Raw genomic sequence first — 18,230 nt, 5'->3', positions numbered from 1 at the left:
TACAGTGCACCATTACTGACACTTAAGGATCACACCTTCCACTGGAATGCTTGCTTTCGTACACAACACACACCTTTCTGCTAATCACATGTGCTGGAAAACACAGATACCTGATACTCTAGATAACTATCCCTCCACCAGTAGTGCCCCCTTAGGTGGGGTGGAGTGGAGCTGCCCCCCACCCAACACAGGGGTTGTTATAATTAACATGGACAGGGCTAGGAAAATGCATTTCTGAATCATAAGCATCCTTCCAGATTTTGGTACCTCTCTCCCTCCTCATCCCTTTTTCCTCTCATTCCATGTCTTTTACAATGTGTGCCTGAGTACAGGGACAGTTGTGTTCTAACCATTTGTAATGTAAGCCACTCTGAAATAAAAAAAAACCCCAATATTGGTGACTCCTCAATTTATGATCTGGAACATTCTTCTCCAACAGAAAGAAAGCACCCTCAATATTTCAACAACCTGAAATGCCATTCTGGTTTCTCAGTAGCTCTTTTCTCCCTCACGCTTACCTCAAATACTTCTTCATCCAAGATCCTTGTTCCAAACACAATAATGCCATTGACATCAATGATGGGATGGTCACTCCGGTCCAAAAACTTCGTAACCTTCTTTTTACAATCCAATATCAAGGTAACGTTCTTCTTGTGGACACTGATAGCTATCCGATGCCACCTGGGAAATAAGAAGCCCCACCGGAATGTTAAATGGAGACTCCGAATCTTATGAAGAGCCTGTTTCTCCAGGAGGACAACCTGTCAGAATGCCCACAGTCAATAAAAGACAGATTAATAGAGGACAAGGCTATCAATGGATAGAAGCTATGATGGAGGCTATGCTCTGCCTCCATGGACTGAGACAATAATGCTTCTGAATGTCAGTTGCTGGAAAATGCAGAAGGGGAGAGCGCTCCTTTGTTCAGGTCCTTCTTAAGAACAGAAGAAGAGCCTTCTGGATCAGGCCAATGGCCCATCTAGTCTAGCATCCTGTCCTCACAGTGGCCAACCAGATGCCCTCAATAGGAAACCTACAAGCAGTTACCACAAGGGCACTCTCCCCTCCTGTGGTCTCCAGAAACTGGTATTTGGAAGCATGGCTGCCTCCAGCTGTGTAGGTAGAGCACAGATGTCACAACTAGTAGCCATTTACAGCCTCATCCTCCATGAATTTGTCCAGTTCTGTTTTAAAGCTAGGTGATTGGTAGACATCACCCCTTCCGGTGGCAGTGAGTTGCACAATTTAACTACATGCAGCATGAAGAATGGCTTTCTTTTATCTGTCCTGAATCTTCCAGCACTCAGCTTCATTGGATGCCCACAAATTCCAGCGTTATAAGAGAGGGATAGACACTTTTCTCTCTCTGCTTTCTCCATGCCACGCATCATTTTATAAACCTCTATTGTGTCTGCTCTTCATCACCTTTTCTCTAAGCTTAAAAGCCACAAGCGCTTCAGCCCCACAAATGCTGCAGCCCCACAAATGCCGCAGCCTTTCTTCATAGGGAAGTCGCTCCATCCTCTTTTCTGAACCTTCTTCAACTCTACAATATCCTGGAGGCATCTCAGTGGTCACGGTTGGAGGCAATAATGCTTCTGAATAATACCAGTTGCTGAAAACCAGAGGGGTGAGTGCTCTTGTGCTCAGATCCTGCTTGTGGGTTTCATCCACAAGGTTGGCCACTGTGAGGACAGGATGCAGGACTAGAAGGGTAATTGGCCTGATCCAGCGGGCTATTCTTAGGTACTTATTTGCTGCATTTGTTTTGGTTCAGGACATGGGATGAAGAAATGACCCCTGGCTACGTCCTCTCCCATTTCTGTTTTATTAGAAATCTTTGACACCCCTCTGTCTCACCCACCTGTTCCAAGCCAGACTTACTTGCCATCTGAGAGGTTGATGCCCCGGAAGAGAGGGTAGTCCTCAGGGCCTGGTTTCCCTGTGTGGTCCTCGTATAGGAATACGGGAGACCTCCCAATCTCCACACCAATCTGCTGTATGCCTTGCTCATTGTAGATAGACACCAAGAAGGACTGGCCCCCTTTCTTTGCTTTTACAGTGGTTAGGATCGAGAAGTCTTCAGGGAATGGAGAGGCTGGCATTGGAAAAGGGGGGCGGGAGAGAGAGTGGTTAATTCCCTGCAATGGAAGCATAACCCCCAAACCACAATATTGTAAGATTGGTGACAAAGGCCTCTTGCTTAGGCGGCCTTTTCAAAAAGGAAATGGGAATGAGACCAAATATCATAGAATGATAGAATTGTAGAGTTGGACCCAAAGCAATGAGTTCAAAATGTGCAGAGAAGGCAGTGTTCCTTGAGGGAAAGCTGTAATTCAGTGGTGGAGCACCTGCTTTGCACGCAGAAGGTCCCAGGTTCCATTCCCAGTATCACAAGCATGTAGGGCTGGGAGAGATCGCTGCCTGAAACCTTGGAAAGTCACTAGCTGTCAATGATAACAGTACAGTGGTACTTTGGGTTAAGTACTTCGTTCCGGAGGTCCGTACTTAACCTGAAACTGTTCTTAACCTGAAGCACCACTTTAGCTAATGGGGCCTCCTACTGCTGCTGCGCTGCTGGAGCACGATTTCTGTTCTCATTCTGAAGCAAAGTTCTTTACCCGAGGTAATATTTCGGTGTTAGCGGAGTCTGTAACCTGAAGCATATGTAACCTGAAGCGTATGTAACCCGAGGTACCACTGTACAGTGGTACCTCTGGTTACGAACTTAATTTATTCTGGAGATCCGTTCTTAACCTGAAACCATTCTTAACCTGAGGTATCACTTTAGCTAATAGGGCCTCCCATTGCCACTGCGCAATTTCTGTTCTCATCCTGGGGCAAAGCTCTTAACCCGAGGTACTACTTCTAGGTTAGCGGAGTCTGTAACCTGAAGTGTTTGTAACCTGAGGTGTTTGTCACCCGAGGTACCACTGTACTGAGCTACATGGAGCCATGTTCTGACTCAGCAGAAAACAACTGCCTACACTGTGTTTAATCCAGCTATTCATTCCAAACTACAAGGACCAGAACATTTTTTTAATGTGTGTGGGTGTGGGGGAACCATAGCTCTCTGGAAGAGCACATGCTCTGCATGCAGAAGGCCCCAGGTTCAATAGCAGGTAAGCCTCCAGGTAAGGCTTGGGAAAGACTCCCTCTCTGAGACCCTGGAGAGCCGCTGCCAGCCAGTGTAGACAGTGCTGAGCTATTTGGAGCAATCTGCTAGCTTGACAGAAGGCAGCTTCCTATGTTCCTGGTTATTTCAGTCCTTTATTCCGTACCATGAGGACTAGAATCTTTATTTATTTTTAGAGAAAGGGCCATAACCTCAGTGGTAGAGCACCTGTCTGGAATATGGAAAACGGTTAGCAGTCAGTATAGACAACTGAACTGGGAAGCCCAATGGCTTGACTTGGTGTGGCAGATTCTGGTGGCCCTATTTAATTCAGCCCATGCTTCAGAACTATGAAGACTAGAATATTATGATGTCCCTCAACTCTTCTGAGTTTTTGCATATTTTGGGGCAGAGCTTTGCAAAGCAGATTGACAACAATTGGGTGACCACCCGTCAGGGATTCTTTAACTGTGAGTCCTGCCTTGCAGGGGGTTGGACTAGATGACCTGTTGGAGGCTCTTCCAAGTCTACAATTCCATGATTCCATGAAGTCAAGCCCTGTGTACGAAACCCCTCAATAAGCCAAAGGGCCTTGTTTAGACCTTGGATGTGTCAGTTGGCCAGCTGCCTAGGACTTTCTGAAACCGTTCATCCCTTTTCTTCTTTAATAACACACATCATCCCAATAACTAGATGTTACTCTAGCTCACAAGCAAGCAAATGATGGGATGCTAAAAGAAAGACAACAGAAGTAATTGCAGAGCATCTCCAAGGGAAATGGAGGTTGGGGGATTTGAATATCAAGGGTGTCAAGATGGGGAGATGAAGACAAAGCCACAGAGCTCTTTCTACCCAAGCGCCCTCTGCCTCATAGCATATTTTGAGATAATTAGAAGGTTTTGTTCTCCTAAGCTGGTAGTTTTAGGGTCTTTGCATCATGTTGCATTAGCCACTGCCAGCGTGGCAAAACATGGGGAGTGGGAAAACACTTATGGCGTTTTGTTTTGAAGAATTGCAACACTAACTCACAGAGAGAAGCCACCGAGACAGTTTTTACACATGTATCTTAAAGGCTTTCAAATTCCCCAAATTTAAAAGTAACAATAGATTAAAAACCTCTCAGCTTCCTAGAGTTCTATTTGATAATAAAACAGCTTCCTCAGGCTCCTTTTTAAATTAGACCTTTTTCTCAGAACCATGAGGACTGGAATCTTGTTTTCTTTCTTTTTTAAAGGGAAGCTGTAGCTTAGTGGCAGAGCATTTGCTATGCGTGCAGAAGGTCCGGGGTTCAATTCTCAATGTCATCTCCAGGTCGGGCAAGGAACGCCTTCTGTCTGAAACTTTGGGTAGCAGCTTCTGGTCAGAGTAGGTAGATGGATACATGGTCTAACTCTGCATAACCTCAGAATAAAAACAGGCCTTACCAGGGTAGAGCTGCCTGGTTGGGGCACTCAGCTGTGCATCCTTGGTCACACGATATGCCACATCTGCGCCTTTCGAAGACCTCCTGCTTGTGCAGAAACCTGTTGTTTTCGATATGCCATCAGGTAAGTTGTGAAAATCTAATACCTTCAAGAGATCTGCAGGTTCAGCTGTAAGGGGGAAAAAAGAAGAAGCACCGGGATTAAAAGGTGAAAAGAGATTGCCATTTGGTTATTCCACATGACTACATGCATGAAACAGAACAGCAACAAAAGCATCAAATAATTTATTTCCAAGGAAAAGAGAGAAAGGGTTGTATCCAAATAGGTTTTATCCAAATAAGAGTATACCCATTGAAATTAAATGGACCTAAGTTAGCCATGCCCATCTGTTTCAGTTCCTCTGCTTTGAGTAGAACCAACATTATGAACATAAGAAGAGCCCTCCTGGATCATCTAGTGCAGCATCCAGTTCTCACAATGGCCATGCAGATGCCCCAATGGGAAACCCTCAAACAGGACCCAAGCGCAAGCTAGTGGCCACCAATAGCCCTCTTCTCTATGAATTGGCCCAGTCCTCTTTAAAGCCATCCAATCTGGTGGCCATCACTGTCTCCCCGGGGGAACAAGATCCATAGTTTAACTCTCCGCTGTGTGAAGACGGACTTGCTTTTGTGTGTCCTGGATCTTTCAACATTCAGCCTCATTGGATGTACACGATTTCTAGTGTTATGAGAAAGGGAGAAAAATGTTTCTCTGTCCACTTTCTGATGGCCGTGCATCATTTTACAAACCTCTATCATGTCACCTCTTATTCTCTTTTTGGATACAACCCAAATCTAATGATCAGGTGAAATTTCAGAAGCAAGGTAAACGGGGCTAACTCAGTATAGTGAAGTGACTTCTTTATTTTGGCTGAGGAAAATAAATTCTCCTTCTCGCTGACACTTTCCCTCAGGAACCTCAATATGTTGTAAGCTTTCCCTGGCATTTAAATGCATTAAATATCCCAAACCCCAGTTGTTTCCATTCAACAGAAGAAGAGTGTCCCCTCTTTTCAGCGACTTATTATATTCCCTATATAGTTTTCTCTAACAGTTTTCTTTTTTAAAAAGTGTTTAAAACAAAAACTACCCCCCAAATTACAAACAAATATTTGCATTTCTCTCTCTTTCTTTCTTTCTTTCTTTCTTTCTTTCTTTCTTTCTTTCTTTCTTTTATTCAGATGTATCCATTTCTCCCAAACCTTGGGTTAATTAAACCATCTATGGCCTTTTAAACGGTGGGTAGGGGAGGAATTGTTTTGTTTGTAACTATGTTATATATTCTTCTTTATTTTAAACTGCCCAGTGTTCCTTAGATGAAGGATGGTATACAAATTAAATATAAATAAATAAACAATGTTTAAAAACCCCACCCAAAGCGCTTTACAAAAAGAATACACAACCTATGTAACATGTCAGTGTAAACAACAATACCACTGATCCAGGGAATAAGATTTAAGTGCCCATGCAGAATTTTCTTTCTGAGATTGAAAAAAAAAAAAAGAGTGTCTGAGATTAAAAGACCCCCCCCCCCCAAGACTTCCACTATCACTACAAAATTCATCTTGCAATGTGCCATGGGGAAAGTCAAAGATGAGATTGTTGCAAGGATGCCCAACTGGCCAGCATTATGGCCTGCTTGACTTTGATGGCTCAAAATAACAGTACAGTGGTGCCTCGCAAGACGAAAAGAATCCGTTCCGCGAGTCTCTTCGTCTTGCAGTTTTTTCGTCTTGCGAAGCAAGCCCATTAGCGGTTTAGCGGATTAGCGCTGTTACCGGCTTAGCAGGCTTAGCGATCAGCTGTTAAGCGGCTTAGCGGCTTAGCGATCAGCTGATAAGCGGCTTAGCAGCTTGGGAAAAAGGGGGGAAAGGAAAAAACCCCCACAGGAACTCGCAAGACATTTTCGTCTTGCGAAGCAAGCCCATAGGAAATTCGTTTTGCGAAGCACCTCCAAAACGGAAAACCCTTTCGTCTAGCGTGTTTTCCGTCTTGCAAGGCATTCGTCTTGCGGGGCACCACTGTACTCCCAGCAGATGGAAAGCTCATTTTCCCTACAGAGAGAGTGGTTTCTACAAGGCCCTGAAAGGGACTCCTCTCCTGAGCCAGAGGATGGCATGAAAGATGTGCCTTCCAGCCAGGAGAACCCAACTAACACATTTGAAGTTCTCGCCTGCGGAAGTAACCCTGAACCAACTATGAGTCCTCCGCTATGCTCTGCCAGGTCTGTAGGTTGTGGGTGGTTAACACCATCACCCCAGTAAGTGCGAGTGTGCAGCAGTTGTGAAAATTACAAATTCTGTGTTTGGGATCATTAGGAAAGGAACAAAATCTGCTGATCTATGATGTGGACAATATACTGATATATCGTCCAAAACCAGTTTAAAGTCCATATGGTGATATCGGTTTCATGTTTTTTGACCTGGCAATATATCACGAATTATTATGTGTGTGTGCAGCCTCTATGCAAAAATCACAATGTGGGAAAAACCGTGAAGGCAGGCAATGCTTCTCTTGATTCCTGCAGTCCCTGTTTACTCTGCCGGCTCCTGCAGGAGGCAGCAAATCACAAGAGCAGGCAATGGCACAAACCACGAAGCTGTAAAAACCATGAAGCCAGCCGATGCCTCTACATAGTTCCATCCTCATTTCAGACCTCGTGATAGATCAGTATATCACGATGTTTAACTGGTGATATAACACTAGGTTGAAAACCAGGCATCGCCCAGCCCTAGTTGCAACATTCGGCACTTTTTAGTTTTGAAAACGGGCAAGGAAGAGGCAACACGACAGAAGTTTATAAAATGATGCATGGCATGGAGAGAAAGGATAGAGAAAAGCTTTTCTCCCTCTCACATAACACAAGAACTTGTGGATATTCAGTGACGCTGAATACTGGAGGATTAAAGACAGAGAAAAGAAAGAACATATTCGAACAGCACATAGTCGAACTATGGAACTGCCTTCTGCAGGAGGCAGTGATGGCCACCAACTTGGATGACTTTAAAAGAGGATTAGAATAATTCATGGAGGAAAGGACACCAATGCTTCTGAATACCAGTTGCTGGAAATAGTAGGTGGGGATAATTTGCTCTTGTGCTCGAATCCTACTTGCAGGTTTCCAACAGGCACCTGGTTGGCCACTGTAAGAACAGGGTGCTAGACTGGATGGACCAATGGTCTGATCCATTAGGCTCTTCTTATGTGCCTAAGTCTCAATGGGACTCAGGAACAGGCTTCCATAATATTCAGACACACACCCCCCGCCTCTTTCCTCTAGGTTTACTCTGTGGCCTGCTAACACAAGAAGGCGCATGAATTTTCATTGCCAGAGGGAAAAATGACTAAAATATGATTTGGCTAATCACTAGCTGTAATATGCCTGAGGAAAAGACAAGAACAAAGGAAGGAAGAAGTGGGTATCTTGTTGGAAGTCTGCCATGGCGCATGCCTCTGCTCAACCGCCGATCAAAAGCAACTTTCCTTTTCTATGGATGCCACATGGCTTCCCTCCTAATGCCACCCTTGAAGATGGCACCTGCCTAATGCAAAGGCTCATAGGGTGTGATAAAACAGGCTGTGCAAGGGCAGGCTTTACGTGATGCACTGCACATGGGGCTGCCTTTTGGCTCCATTCAGGAGCTGCATTCAGCACAGAATGTGGCAGCTAGGCTCTTAAACAGGAGAGCTTGCCAGGAGCATATTAATGACGGTGAAGGAACAGCTGCGTTGGCTGCCAATTTACTACTGAGCCAAGTTCAGGGTGCTTACTCTGACATATATAGCCCCACTGAAATGAACAGATGGTGACTAATTTGGATCCATTAATGTCACTGGGTCTACTCTGAGTAGAACTTTGTTGGATATAAATATTAAATATCTGGTGGATCATCTGCTCCCACAGACACCTGCTCAGGTGGTACATTTGTGCAAAGAGACCCCCTTATCCATGCAGCATTTACTGAGCATTTGGGACACAGCCACACATGAGGGTTCTCTTGATGCTGGTGCCCCAGTGGTGGAATGCCACTGGCATTAGAGTGGCACCGGCCTGGATAGGTTTTCATAAGAACATAAGCAGGGCCTACTGGATCAGGCCACTGGTCCAACTAGCCAAAAGAAGAGCCTGCAGGATCAGGCCAGAGGCCCATCTAGTTCAGCATCCTCTTCTCACAGTGGTCAACTTGTGGGAAACTTGTGGACAGGATTTGAGGCCTTGAGCACGCTCCCCTCCTGTTCTTTCTAGCAATTGGTATTATTATTATTATTATTATTATTATTCCCTGCCTTTCTGGCTGGGTTTCCCTACATTAACACATTAAAAACTTGCCTAAACAGGGCTGCCTTCAGATGTCTTCTAAAAGTCAGATAGTTGTTTATTTCCGTGACATCTGATGGGAGGGTGTTCCACGGGGAGGGTGCCACTACTGAGAAGGCCCTCTGCCTGGTTCCCTGTAACCTCACTTATCGCAGTGAGGGAATCGCCAGAAGGCCCTTGGAGCTGGACCACAGTGTCTGGGCTGAACGATGGGGGTCAACACCAGCACTTTGAATTGTGCTCGGAAACGTACCGGGAGCAAATGTAGGTTTTTCAGATCTTGGCGGCCACTCCCAGTCACCAGTCTAGCTGCCGCATTTTGGATTAGTTGTAGTTTCCGGGTCACCTTCAAAGGTAGCCCCACATAGAGTGCATTGCAGTAGTCCAAGCGAGAGATAACTAGAGCATGCACCACTCTGTTAAGACAGTCTGTGGGCAGGTAGGGTCTCAGCCTGTGTACCAGATGGAGCTGGTAGATACCTGCCCTGGACACAGAATTGACCTGTGCCTCCATGTACAGCTGTGAGTCCAAAATGACTTCAAGGCTGCGCACCTGGTCCTTCAGGGGCACAGTTACCCCATTCAGGACCAATTGGTATTATTATTATTATTATTATTATTATTATTATTCCCTGCCTTTCTGGCTGGGTTTCCCTACATTAACACATTAAAAACTTGCCTAAACAGGGCTGCCTTCAGATGTCTTCTAAAAGTCAGATAGTTGTTTATTTCCGTGACATCTGATGGGAGGGTGTTCCACGGGGAGGGTGCCACTACTGAGAAGGCCCTCTGCCTGGTTCCCTGTAACCTCACTTATCGCAGTGAGGGAATCGCCAGAAGGCCCTTGGAGCTGGACCACAGTGTCTGGGCTGAACGATGGGGGTCAACACCAGCACTTTGAATTGTGCTCGGAAACGTACCGGGAGCAAATGTAGGTTTTTCAGATCTTGGCGGCCACTCCCAGTCACCAGTCTAGCTGCCGCATTTTGGATTAGTTGTAGTTTCCGGGTCACCTTCAAAGGTAGCCCCACATAGAGTGCATTGCAGTAGTCCAAGCGAGAGATAACTAGAGCATGCACCACTCTGTTAAGACAGTCTGTGGGCAGGTAGGGTCTCAGCCTGTGTACCAGATGGAGCTGGTAGATACCTGCCCTGGACACAGAATTGACCTGTGCCTCCATGTACAGCTGTGAGTCCAAAATGACTTCAAGGCTGCACACCTGGTCCTTCAGGGGCACAGTTACCCCATTCAGGACCAGGGAGTCCTCCACACCCACCCGCCCCCTGTCCCTCCAAAACAGTACTTCTGTCTTGTCAGGATTCGACCTCAATCTGTTAGCCACCATCCATCCTTCAACCACCTCCAGGCACTCACACAGGACATTCACCACCTTGACTGGTTCTGATTTAAAAGAGATACTGATGAACACCCAGCCCAAACCCCCTAATGATCTCTCCCAGTGGCTTCATATACATGTTAAAAAGCATGGGGGAGAGGACGGAACCCTGAGGCACCCCACAAGTGAGAGTCCAGGGGACTGAACACTCATCCCCCAACACCACTTTCTGGACATGGCCCAGGAGGAAGGAGCAGAACCACTGTATAACAGTGCCCCCAGCTCCCAGCCCCTATAGACGGTCCAGAAGGATGTCGTGGTCGATGGTAACAAAGGCCACTGAGATATCCAGCAGAACTAGGAAGCAGCTTTCACCTTTGTCCCTAGCTCGCCAGAGATAATCCACCAGCATGACCAAGGCAGTTTCAGTCCCATGGTGAAGCCTGAATTCTGACTGGAAGGGATCCAAATGGTCTGCATCCTCCAGGCGTGCTTGGAGTTGTTCCGCAACCACCCGCTCAATCACCTTGCCCAAAAATGGAAGACTTGAGACTGAGCGATAGTTGGCCATATCGGCAGGGTCCAAAGATTTTTATTAAGAATTGGTTTAATAACCGCCTCTTTCAGCGTGTCTGGGAAGGCTCCCTCACAGAGGGAAGCATTCACCACCCTGCAGAGCCCACTGCCCAGCTCTTCCCGGCTTGCTTTTATGATCCAGGATGGGCAAGGATCAAGGAGACAGGTGGGTTTCACTCGTCCAAGCAGCCTGTCCACATCCTCAGAGGTATCAGATTGGAAATGATCCCACACAACTTGACTAGACAGGACTCTAGCACTCTCCTGCCCCCACCCTGCTCCCATAGTGGAGTCTACCTCTTTCTGAATCTGAGTGACTTTATCTGCAAAAATCATTGCAGGAGATCTTGGGGGCCTTACCAGGCCCCAATGATGCGGGTGGTTTCGCTAAATTGTGAACCATCTGAAAGAGACTCGTGCTGCTGTTTTCTGCAGATGCAATAGAGGCGGTGCCATCGCTATCACCACTTGGTAGGCTCAATGTTGAGCTCTTAACCTGTGTCCGGTCAGATTCAGAATGAATTTTCCACCACAGGCACTCTAGCCATCTCAGCAATTGTTTCATCACCCTCAGCTCTGGGTATTCAGGAGCACAGCTGCTTTCAACCATGGAGGCAGAGCACAGCTGGCGTGGCTAATAGCCATTGATAGCCTTTTCCTCCATGAATTTGTCCAATCCTCTTTTAAAGCCAACCAAATTGGTGGCTATCCTGTGGGTGCAAATTCCATAGTTTAACTGTGTGCTGCATGAAGGGCTTTCTTTTTATCTGTCCTGAATCTTCCAGCTAGAATCTATGCTTGACAGGGCCTTTTTCGGGGCAGCCCCAAGTGTCTAAATTACAGAACATAAGGAAATAGGAAGGGCCTGCTGGCCTAATCCAGTATCCTGTCCTCACAATGGCCAACCAGATTCTCCAATGGGAATGCCATAAGCAGGACCCAAGCACAAGAGCACCCCTCCTCTCCCTCTAACAACTGCTACTGAACTGGTATGGCAGGGCAGGGCAATAACATACAGCTTCCATCCTCATAATGCCAGCTCATGACATGTGACAGAGCTCAACCTGGCTGCATACACACATGGCATCTAGCAGAGCCTTTCCCTCAACCTGGCGATTTCCAGGCAGATATACTGGCTGGAGCTGATGTAAGTTATAGTCCATTCAACCATTGGCTAGAACCAGCTGTGGAGGAGGAATGTGCACTTCTGTTCCAAGTGTGTGTGTGTGTGTGTGTTTAAGCATGGCTCTCAACCAGCCCAAACAAACCACAGGCTAGAATTTCAATATCAAAACCTGGCACAATGCACCACAGATTTTGCAATGGCATCTCTGCCCCAAAAACTCCCTCGCTGTTCTGGTATAGCAAGCCATCACTTGCCAGCATATCTGAAGCCAAGATCTCCTGTGGAATCAAATCCCCTTTTCAGCTATTTGCCCAGTTAAACCAAGTTCAGCTCAGCAGGTTGTAAAAGGAAGATGGAAGCATGCCCCTCCTGTGTTCATGACAGCCAGAGTCATGTAGTGGTCAGAGTGTGGGGACTGCAAGACCAGGGTTCAAATTCACATTCAGCCATAGAACCATAGAATTGCAGAGTTGGAAGGGATGCTGAAGTCTTCTAGTACAATCCCCTTGCAATGCAGAAATATCAACTAAAGCATCCATGACAGATGGCCATCCCAACCTCTGCTTCAAAGCTTCCAATGAAGGCGAGTCCACCACCTTCCAAGGGAGTCTGGATTTGCAGGCAGAAATAAAAGGCACCCACAAACACTACTCAGTCACTTCAAAAGTAAGTGCCACAAAAATCCTGAACCCTGCCCATGAGAATTTCACTGCATTTTTTCTCTCCCCATTGATAACATTTGAAGGCAGCATTTTTCATCAACTGATGGAGCATTTGAAGCCCCGCATCGGGCAAAATGTCCCTGCATTGCTGGGGGTTGGACTAGATGACTCTTATGGTCCCTTCCAGCTCTGCAATTCTGTGAAAGAGGCTTCTGTGAAAGAGGAAAAGCCCAGGATAAGTTTTTGACACAGCACTAACCTATTACCCATTGTATTGCCTTCTGGCAAAGCGACGTCTTAGCAGCCAGGCACTGAGCCCAAAGGAATCTGTTTGCTATTTAGCTAAACTGTGCAAAATTTGGATTAAATGAATAAAATTCCAGGCATGTCATGGAAATTAACCACATAGGCATGATTTATTCTAATTTAGCTGGCAGTTAGGACCTAACAATCATGTAGTCATCTTTGTAACCATGAGAGCTAGCCACTTGAGTTTGGTTTTAAATAAAAACAGGAGATTTTTCAGGAAGCTTAGGTTTTTCCTACAGCTATGTCTAGTTCCATTTCATGGAGCTTCCCCTTTTTATCAACAGTGGAGCAGACTAGCTGGTGAACAAGGGGTTGGACTACCCTCGGGGTCCCTTTCAACTCTACAATTCTATGATTCTATCCATAATTCCATTGTATTCCATTTCTGCACTGATCTGCAAATTATTTCTTAAAAAAATATGGGAAACACATATTTGAAAGCATTTCGCACCTCCCCCCAAAACATTTTAATATGTGTTCTTTCATATATTCAGTTTGGTGCACAGAAGAATTACCGTCTGCACCCTTAATCCGAGAAGGGCAAATCGGGTAACTTTTTATCTGTGTTTCATGAACAAGGAATTCAATGGATATTACTCCAATCCAGCAATCACAATTATGGAATGTGGCAGGGGCTGTCTTTCCAAGGTAAAATGTCAAGATGTCTTCAGATTAAATAAATCCCAAGCAATTGGGTGTTTTTTTAAAGTGTTTCCTGTTTTTTCTTTTTGGAATATTGGCTAATTCATTAATTCAGTTAATTCATTAAATCTGGATATGGAGTTTCCCTTTTTTAAAAACAAACAAACTTTGATTTTAAGCTGATACAGAAAGTTTGCCACAGTTGGCGACGTGTTAGGAAATGTGTTCTCTCTCTCTCTCTCTCTCTCTCTCTCTCTGACTCTTTGTCATCTACGTTTTCTGGTTTGAAAAATAATGTAATAAAAATAAATAAATAGCAGGCCCACTAATCAGGAGGCACCATTTTCGTTAAGACAGTTTCCGATATCCTACAAGAAATGGAGTAATAAAACACTGACTAAGGTTGTCAATCAGGGTCTGTCGATGGCAGCCCCATGGTGTAATCCAAGCTTCTCCTGTGTCCTCCACAATCCTTATGCTCAGCAGGGCAGAATGTCTTTACTAGGACCACTTCCAGGCTGTCACCACAAAGATTGGGCCCATTGCTGTTATGTGATGGTATAGAACCACAGAACTGTACAGCTGGAGGGATTCCCCCTAAGGCCATCTAATCCAGCTCTCCACAATGCAGCAATCACAGCTAAAGAATCGCTGATAGATGGCCACCCAGCCTCTGTTCATTGGATGTCCATTGAATGAGGAAGTAAATATTTCCTACAACCCCAACCCCTACAACCCCAACCCCAACTCATTCCTGGTCTGTCACTGTCAAATCAGACCCCATGAGAATAGATTTAAGGGGTTTTTTTGCCCCAGCATTCATCACTTTACACTTATTTACACTGAATTGCACTTGCTGTATTACTGCTCATTCATTCAGCTTCCAGACATTTTTGCCAAGTGGGATAGCTCAGTTGGTAGAGCATGAAATGCTTAATCTCAGGTTTGTGTGTTTGAGCCCCACTTTGGGTGAAAGGTTCCTGCATTGTAGGGGTTTGAACTAGATCATCTTCGCGGTCCCTTCCAACTCTGTGATTCTGTGAAATGTCTTTTTAAATTAGTTGTGCCTTGGGCTTACCAATGTGGTGATATAAAACCAATAAATAAATATAAACAAATGTAAGCGAGTTCACTGGCAACCAGCTCAGGCAACGCTCCCTGGATTTTGTGCAGATGCTCAAGTTGCAAGGTTTAGGGGTGGGGAGGAGAGAGGTTTAGTGTCGCATGGAGTGGCTGAGAGAGACCAACCATTGGAGAGGCCATCTGGGAGATCCCTGCTTGCTTAGTCATTCTGGGAAAACTGCCACATTCCACAGCACAAAAATGCTCCATTGCTAAGCCAGAGAGGAGATGGGGGACTTTCTACAAGAATTTCACCTTTGGAATGGCCTCATAACCACGATTGCAAAGGGCCCCCCCTCCAAATTCCTCAACTGCCTGCCTGCTTCGTTCCACTTAGCTCCAACAAGAACTGAGCATTATATGCTAAGAAGATGCTGCGATACAGAAGGCTGAAAAATTGCAATCAGAATGGCTGAGATAGATAGGGAGGTAGACAAGATAGGGAAGTATGCGGGGATATAGATAGGACATTGAGAGGGAGAGGGAGAGGGAGAGGGAGATCCATTGTTAGCCATACTCAGAATTGGGGAGCAGTGAATTTGTCAATTTCCATTTCTCCCCATTTCTCTTTTTTTTCCAGTTCAGTTCTCTGCATTTCAACACCAATTTGAGATTATTATTTTTTTAAAAGCTTCATGAGAATTCATAAAACAATTAAGAATACATCTGTCCATAATGGTTAGCTGATTTCCAATTTTAACTTTCTTTATGTGTGTGTTTTTCTTGCATGGTTTAAATATAATTGTTGTTAAACCACTCTGATTGATTGATTGATTGATTGATTGATTTTGCGCATTTTGCTGCAGATTTCTCCAAGGACATTTTAAAAATGCAATTTCCTCTAATATACACATAATTGCAAAGCAAGATTGCCTAAAATAGCAAACCTGAGTCCTGTCAGGGAAAAATGTGGGGTATAAATAAATAAATAAATAAATAAAGATTAAGGGTAAACCCTGGAAATTAATAAATTCTAGGATTGTGATTGCTTGGGTTGGGAAGGGAGAAATATAAGCTGCAGAGGAATTCCTGGGTAAATTGGCCAAGCCAGGGTCATTAAGGCAACAATAGAGGGCCATTGAGGGCCCATTGTGGGTGCTTGCCAATGCAAGAGAACTCTCCGCCCATCCCCATCCCCCACCCCCGCTCCCAGGTATGAACAGAGACAGGGGTTTGAAAGGTTACCAAAGTGATGGGGAGTGTTTGAGGGGACAGGAAAAAGTTTTTCTGGGAAGAAGAATGGGAGGAAAGAGCTGAGATCCATCTTGGAGGGAGGCAGCCTAAAGGTTGCCTTCAGTGCAGCCTCTGGAAATGTGTATGCAGTAACATCTGCACTCCCCCCATGCAAACTGAAGGTGTAAACTGGTGAATAAACCATAGTTCTCAAAGCATGACAGTCTCCACCGTGTCTTCCATTCTCCAAAGGGACATGGACCCTGGGTGTGTGCCTGAGACCTCATGGGCTCTTGCCACCGCCCAGGATAGAGAGAGGGGCCGGCACCTAGCTTTTGTAACACTGGTGTCAGTTGTGGGATCTGTGTTTCCTGGAGAGAAGGCTAGGAGCGATGTGCGCCTGAAGCTGAAAATGGATGAGCAGTCCATGCTGATCCTGGAACAGTGCCAGGAGTGGGAAATGGAGGGGTACAGGCAGCAAAGTGTTGTTTTCGGTAACGTATGCATTTTTACGAACACTTTACATAAGGATATGCAGTTTTGTACACATTACCGGGGTGGGGGTTGTTTTGCTGTTCTATTTATTTATTTGTTACCCTGCATTTTATTCTGTGAACCACCCTGAGATATTATGATAAAGGGAAGTATATAAATCAAATGAATGAATGGAGAACTGCACTGCAAAACTCGGAAGCAGGCAAATTTCAAAGGATGGTTAATTTTTTTAAGGGAATACACACCTAAAAATAATTTTTCATGTGGATAATACACCACCACAACCAAAAAGAAACCCTGAAGTTTTAATTCAGAAATAGGAGAGAATATGGATGAATGTGTGTTAAAGTGATACATGTGGGGGGGGGGGACTGATTTGCTTACTCTTACTTTAGATTTTCTTAAGAATTAGAAAAGCAGTTCAAAAAGCCATGAAAGTATGTGCCAGAATAAATGCGATCACCTTCTAGATGACATTAATATTTATGTTCCATTGTTCCCATGCTACAGCTGGGATGCCTGAAGCTGTAAGGGAGAGCCTTGCACGATTTGAACCTGCCTTTCCTAGCTGGCAGCTCATATGAATTGTAGACACCATACACCCGCATCATTTGCCCGGTTTTAAAAGCAATTTTCAGGCAATCAATTACCGTATAAGAAAAGCCTGCTGGATCAGGCCAATGTCCCATCTAGTTCAGCACCCTGTCCTCACAGTGGCCAACCAGATGCCACAAAGGGAAGCCCACAAGCAGGACCTTGAGTGCAGCAGCAGCAACAACATTCTCCCCTGTTGCGATTTCCAGCAACAGGTATCATTCAGAGACATTGACTGCCTTTGATTGTGGAGGTGGAACAGAGCCATTGTGGCTAGTAGCCGCTGACAGCCTTCTCCCTGTATTTGTCCAGTCCTCTCTTTATGCCATTCAGGTTGGTGGCCTTCACTGCCTCCTGTGGGAGTTCCATATTTCAACTATGCACTGTGTGAATAAGTCCTTCCTCTGTCCTGAAACTTCCAACATTCAGCTTCATTGAATGCCCATGAGTTCTTGCATCACGAGAGAGGGAGAGTAACTGCATCTATGGAGTTGGTGCCCCTGATAGCATGGAGGCCTCCACCCTATGACCACGTCATGCCTATCAGATGCTGAAGGATGGATCTAGATGTTCTCAGAATCCATACAGCTATGGGCCTGTTTCCTCCACCAACATCCTATTGACTGACAATGTAGTCAGAATCAAAAGGACACAAACAAACCAGTCCACATAAGGGAAATGTTTGGCTGTAGTTATGCCTGTTGTTAGACCACCAAGGTTAAAGAAATAAGGTGAAAAGCAGACTTTAATGAAGTGTCCATCAGGACCAGGGGGCATGGAGGGGACACCTTGACTTAATTGGAAAGTTCTGTGTTGAGTGGAAAAAGGACCACCCACAGCTACAATTTGGATGGATTCAGAGTCATTCTACGGGTACAATAAAGATGATCTTCTATACCTTGGAAAGAGGCTAACCATAAAGACAGTTTAAATGGCTAACAATATAAAATTACAGGGCCAGCTTGTCCTTTTGGGCAGAGAATAATTTTAAATGAGATGCATGAGGGGGATTGCAAGTTGCCCCCATGAAAAAAATCCATAAGCCTCAACAGAAACTTTTTCCTTCCTTGGAAATGCCTAAGCCTTCAATCTTAACTCAGTATTTTGCCAGTGATCTCTAACTGTGATGATCCTACCCCAAATCTAAATTGTCCTTATTCGTAACATCACTGTTATGCGGTGTGACTATTCGCTGCAAGGATCAAGCAGGAAATATTTCTGCACCACCGAAACTACTCTTTTTAAAACCCAGAATCAAACTGAAAGAGTATTTCATACAGGCATAAAACTTTTGAT

General features: G+C 45.1%; 1 protein-coding gene and 1 long non-coding RNA gene across 4 annotated transcripts in view; one reads left to right on the top strand and one right to left on the bottom strand.

Annotated features, from left to right (window-relative positions):
- Positions 1 to 13,516, top strand: part of LOC308468089 — a 30,764-nt gene extending 17,248 nt beyond the window's left edge. The window contains exon 4 of the long non-coding RNA XR_013981462.1: positions 13,403 to 13,516. This is a non-coding gene — a long non-coding RNA (uncharacterized lncRNA). The remainder of the gene's footprint in view (positions 1 to 13,402) is intronic.
- Positions 1 to 18,230, bottom strand: part of COL5A1 (collagen type V alpha 1 chain) — a 184,275-nt gene that overhangs the window by 139,602 nt on the left and 26,443 nt on the right. For all 3 annotated transcript variants that reach the window (XM_080989706.1, XM_080989708.1, XM_080989707.1), the window contains exons 2-4: positions 4,540 to 4,707; positions 1,885 to 2,098; positions 519 to 681 (exon numbers count right to left, since the gene is read on the bottom strand). In XM_080989706.1, coding sequence (XP_080845832.1) covers positions 519 to 681; positions 1,885 to 2,098; positions 4,540 to 4,707 — 545 coding nt within the window. The remainder of the gene's footprint in view (positions 1 to 518; positions 682 to 1,884; positions 2,099 to 4,539; positions 4,708 to 18,230) is intronic.

This window comes from Podarcis pityusensis (assembly GCF_964106645.2).
Source record: "Podarcis pityusensis genome assembly, chromosome: Z".
Taxonomy (NCBI): domain Eukaryota; kingdom Metazoa; phylum Chordata; class Lepidosauria; order Squamata; family Lacertidae; genus Podarcis; species Podarcis pityusensis.
Note: the sequence above shows the minus strand (reverse complement) of the source record. Positions and strands in the feature narration are given on the sequence as shown.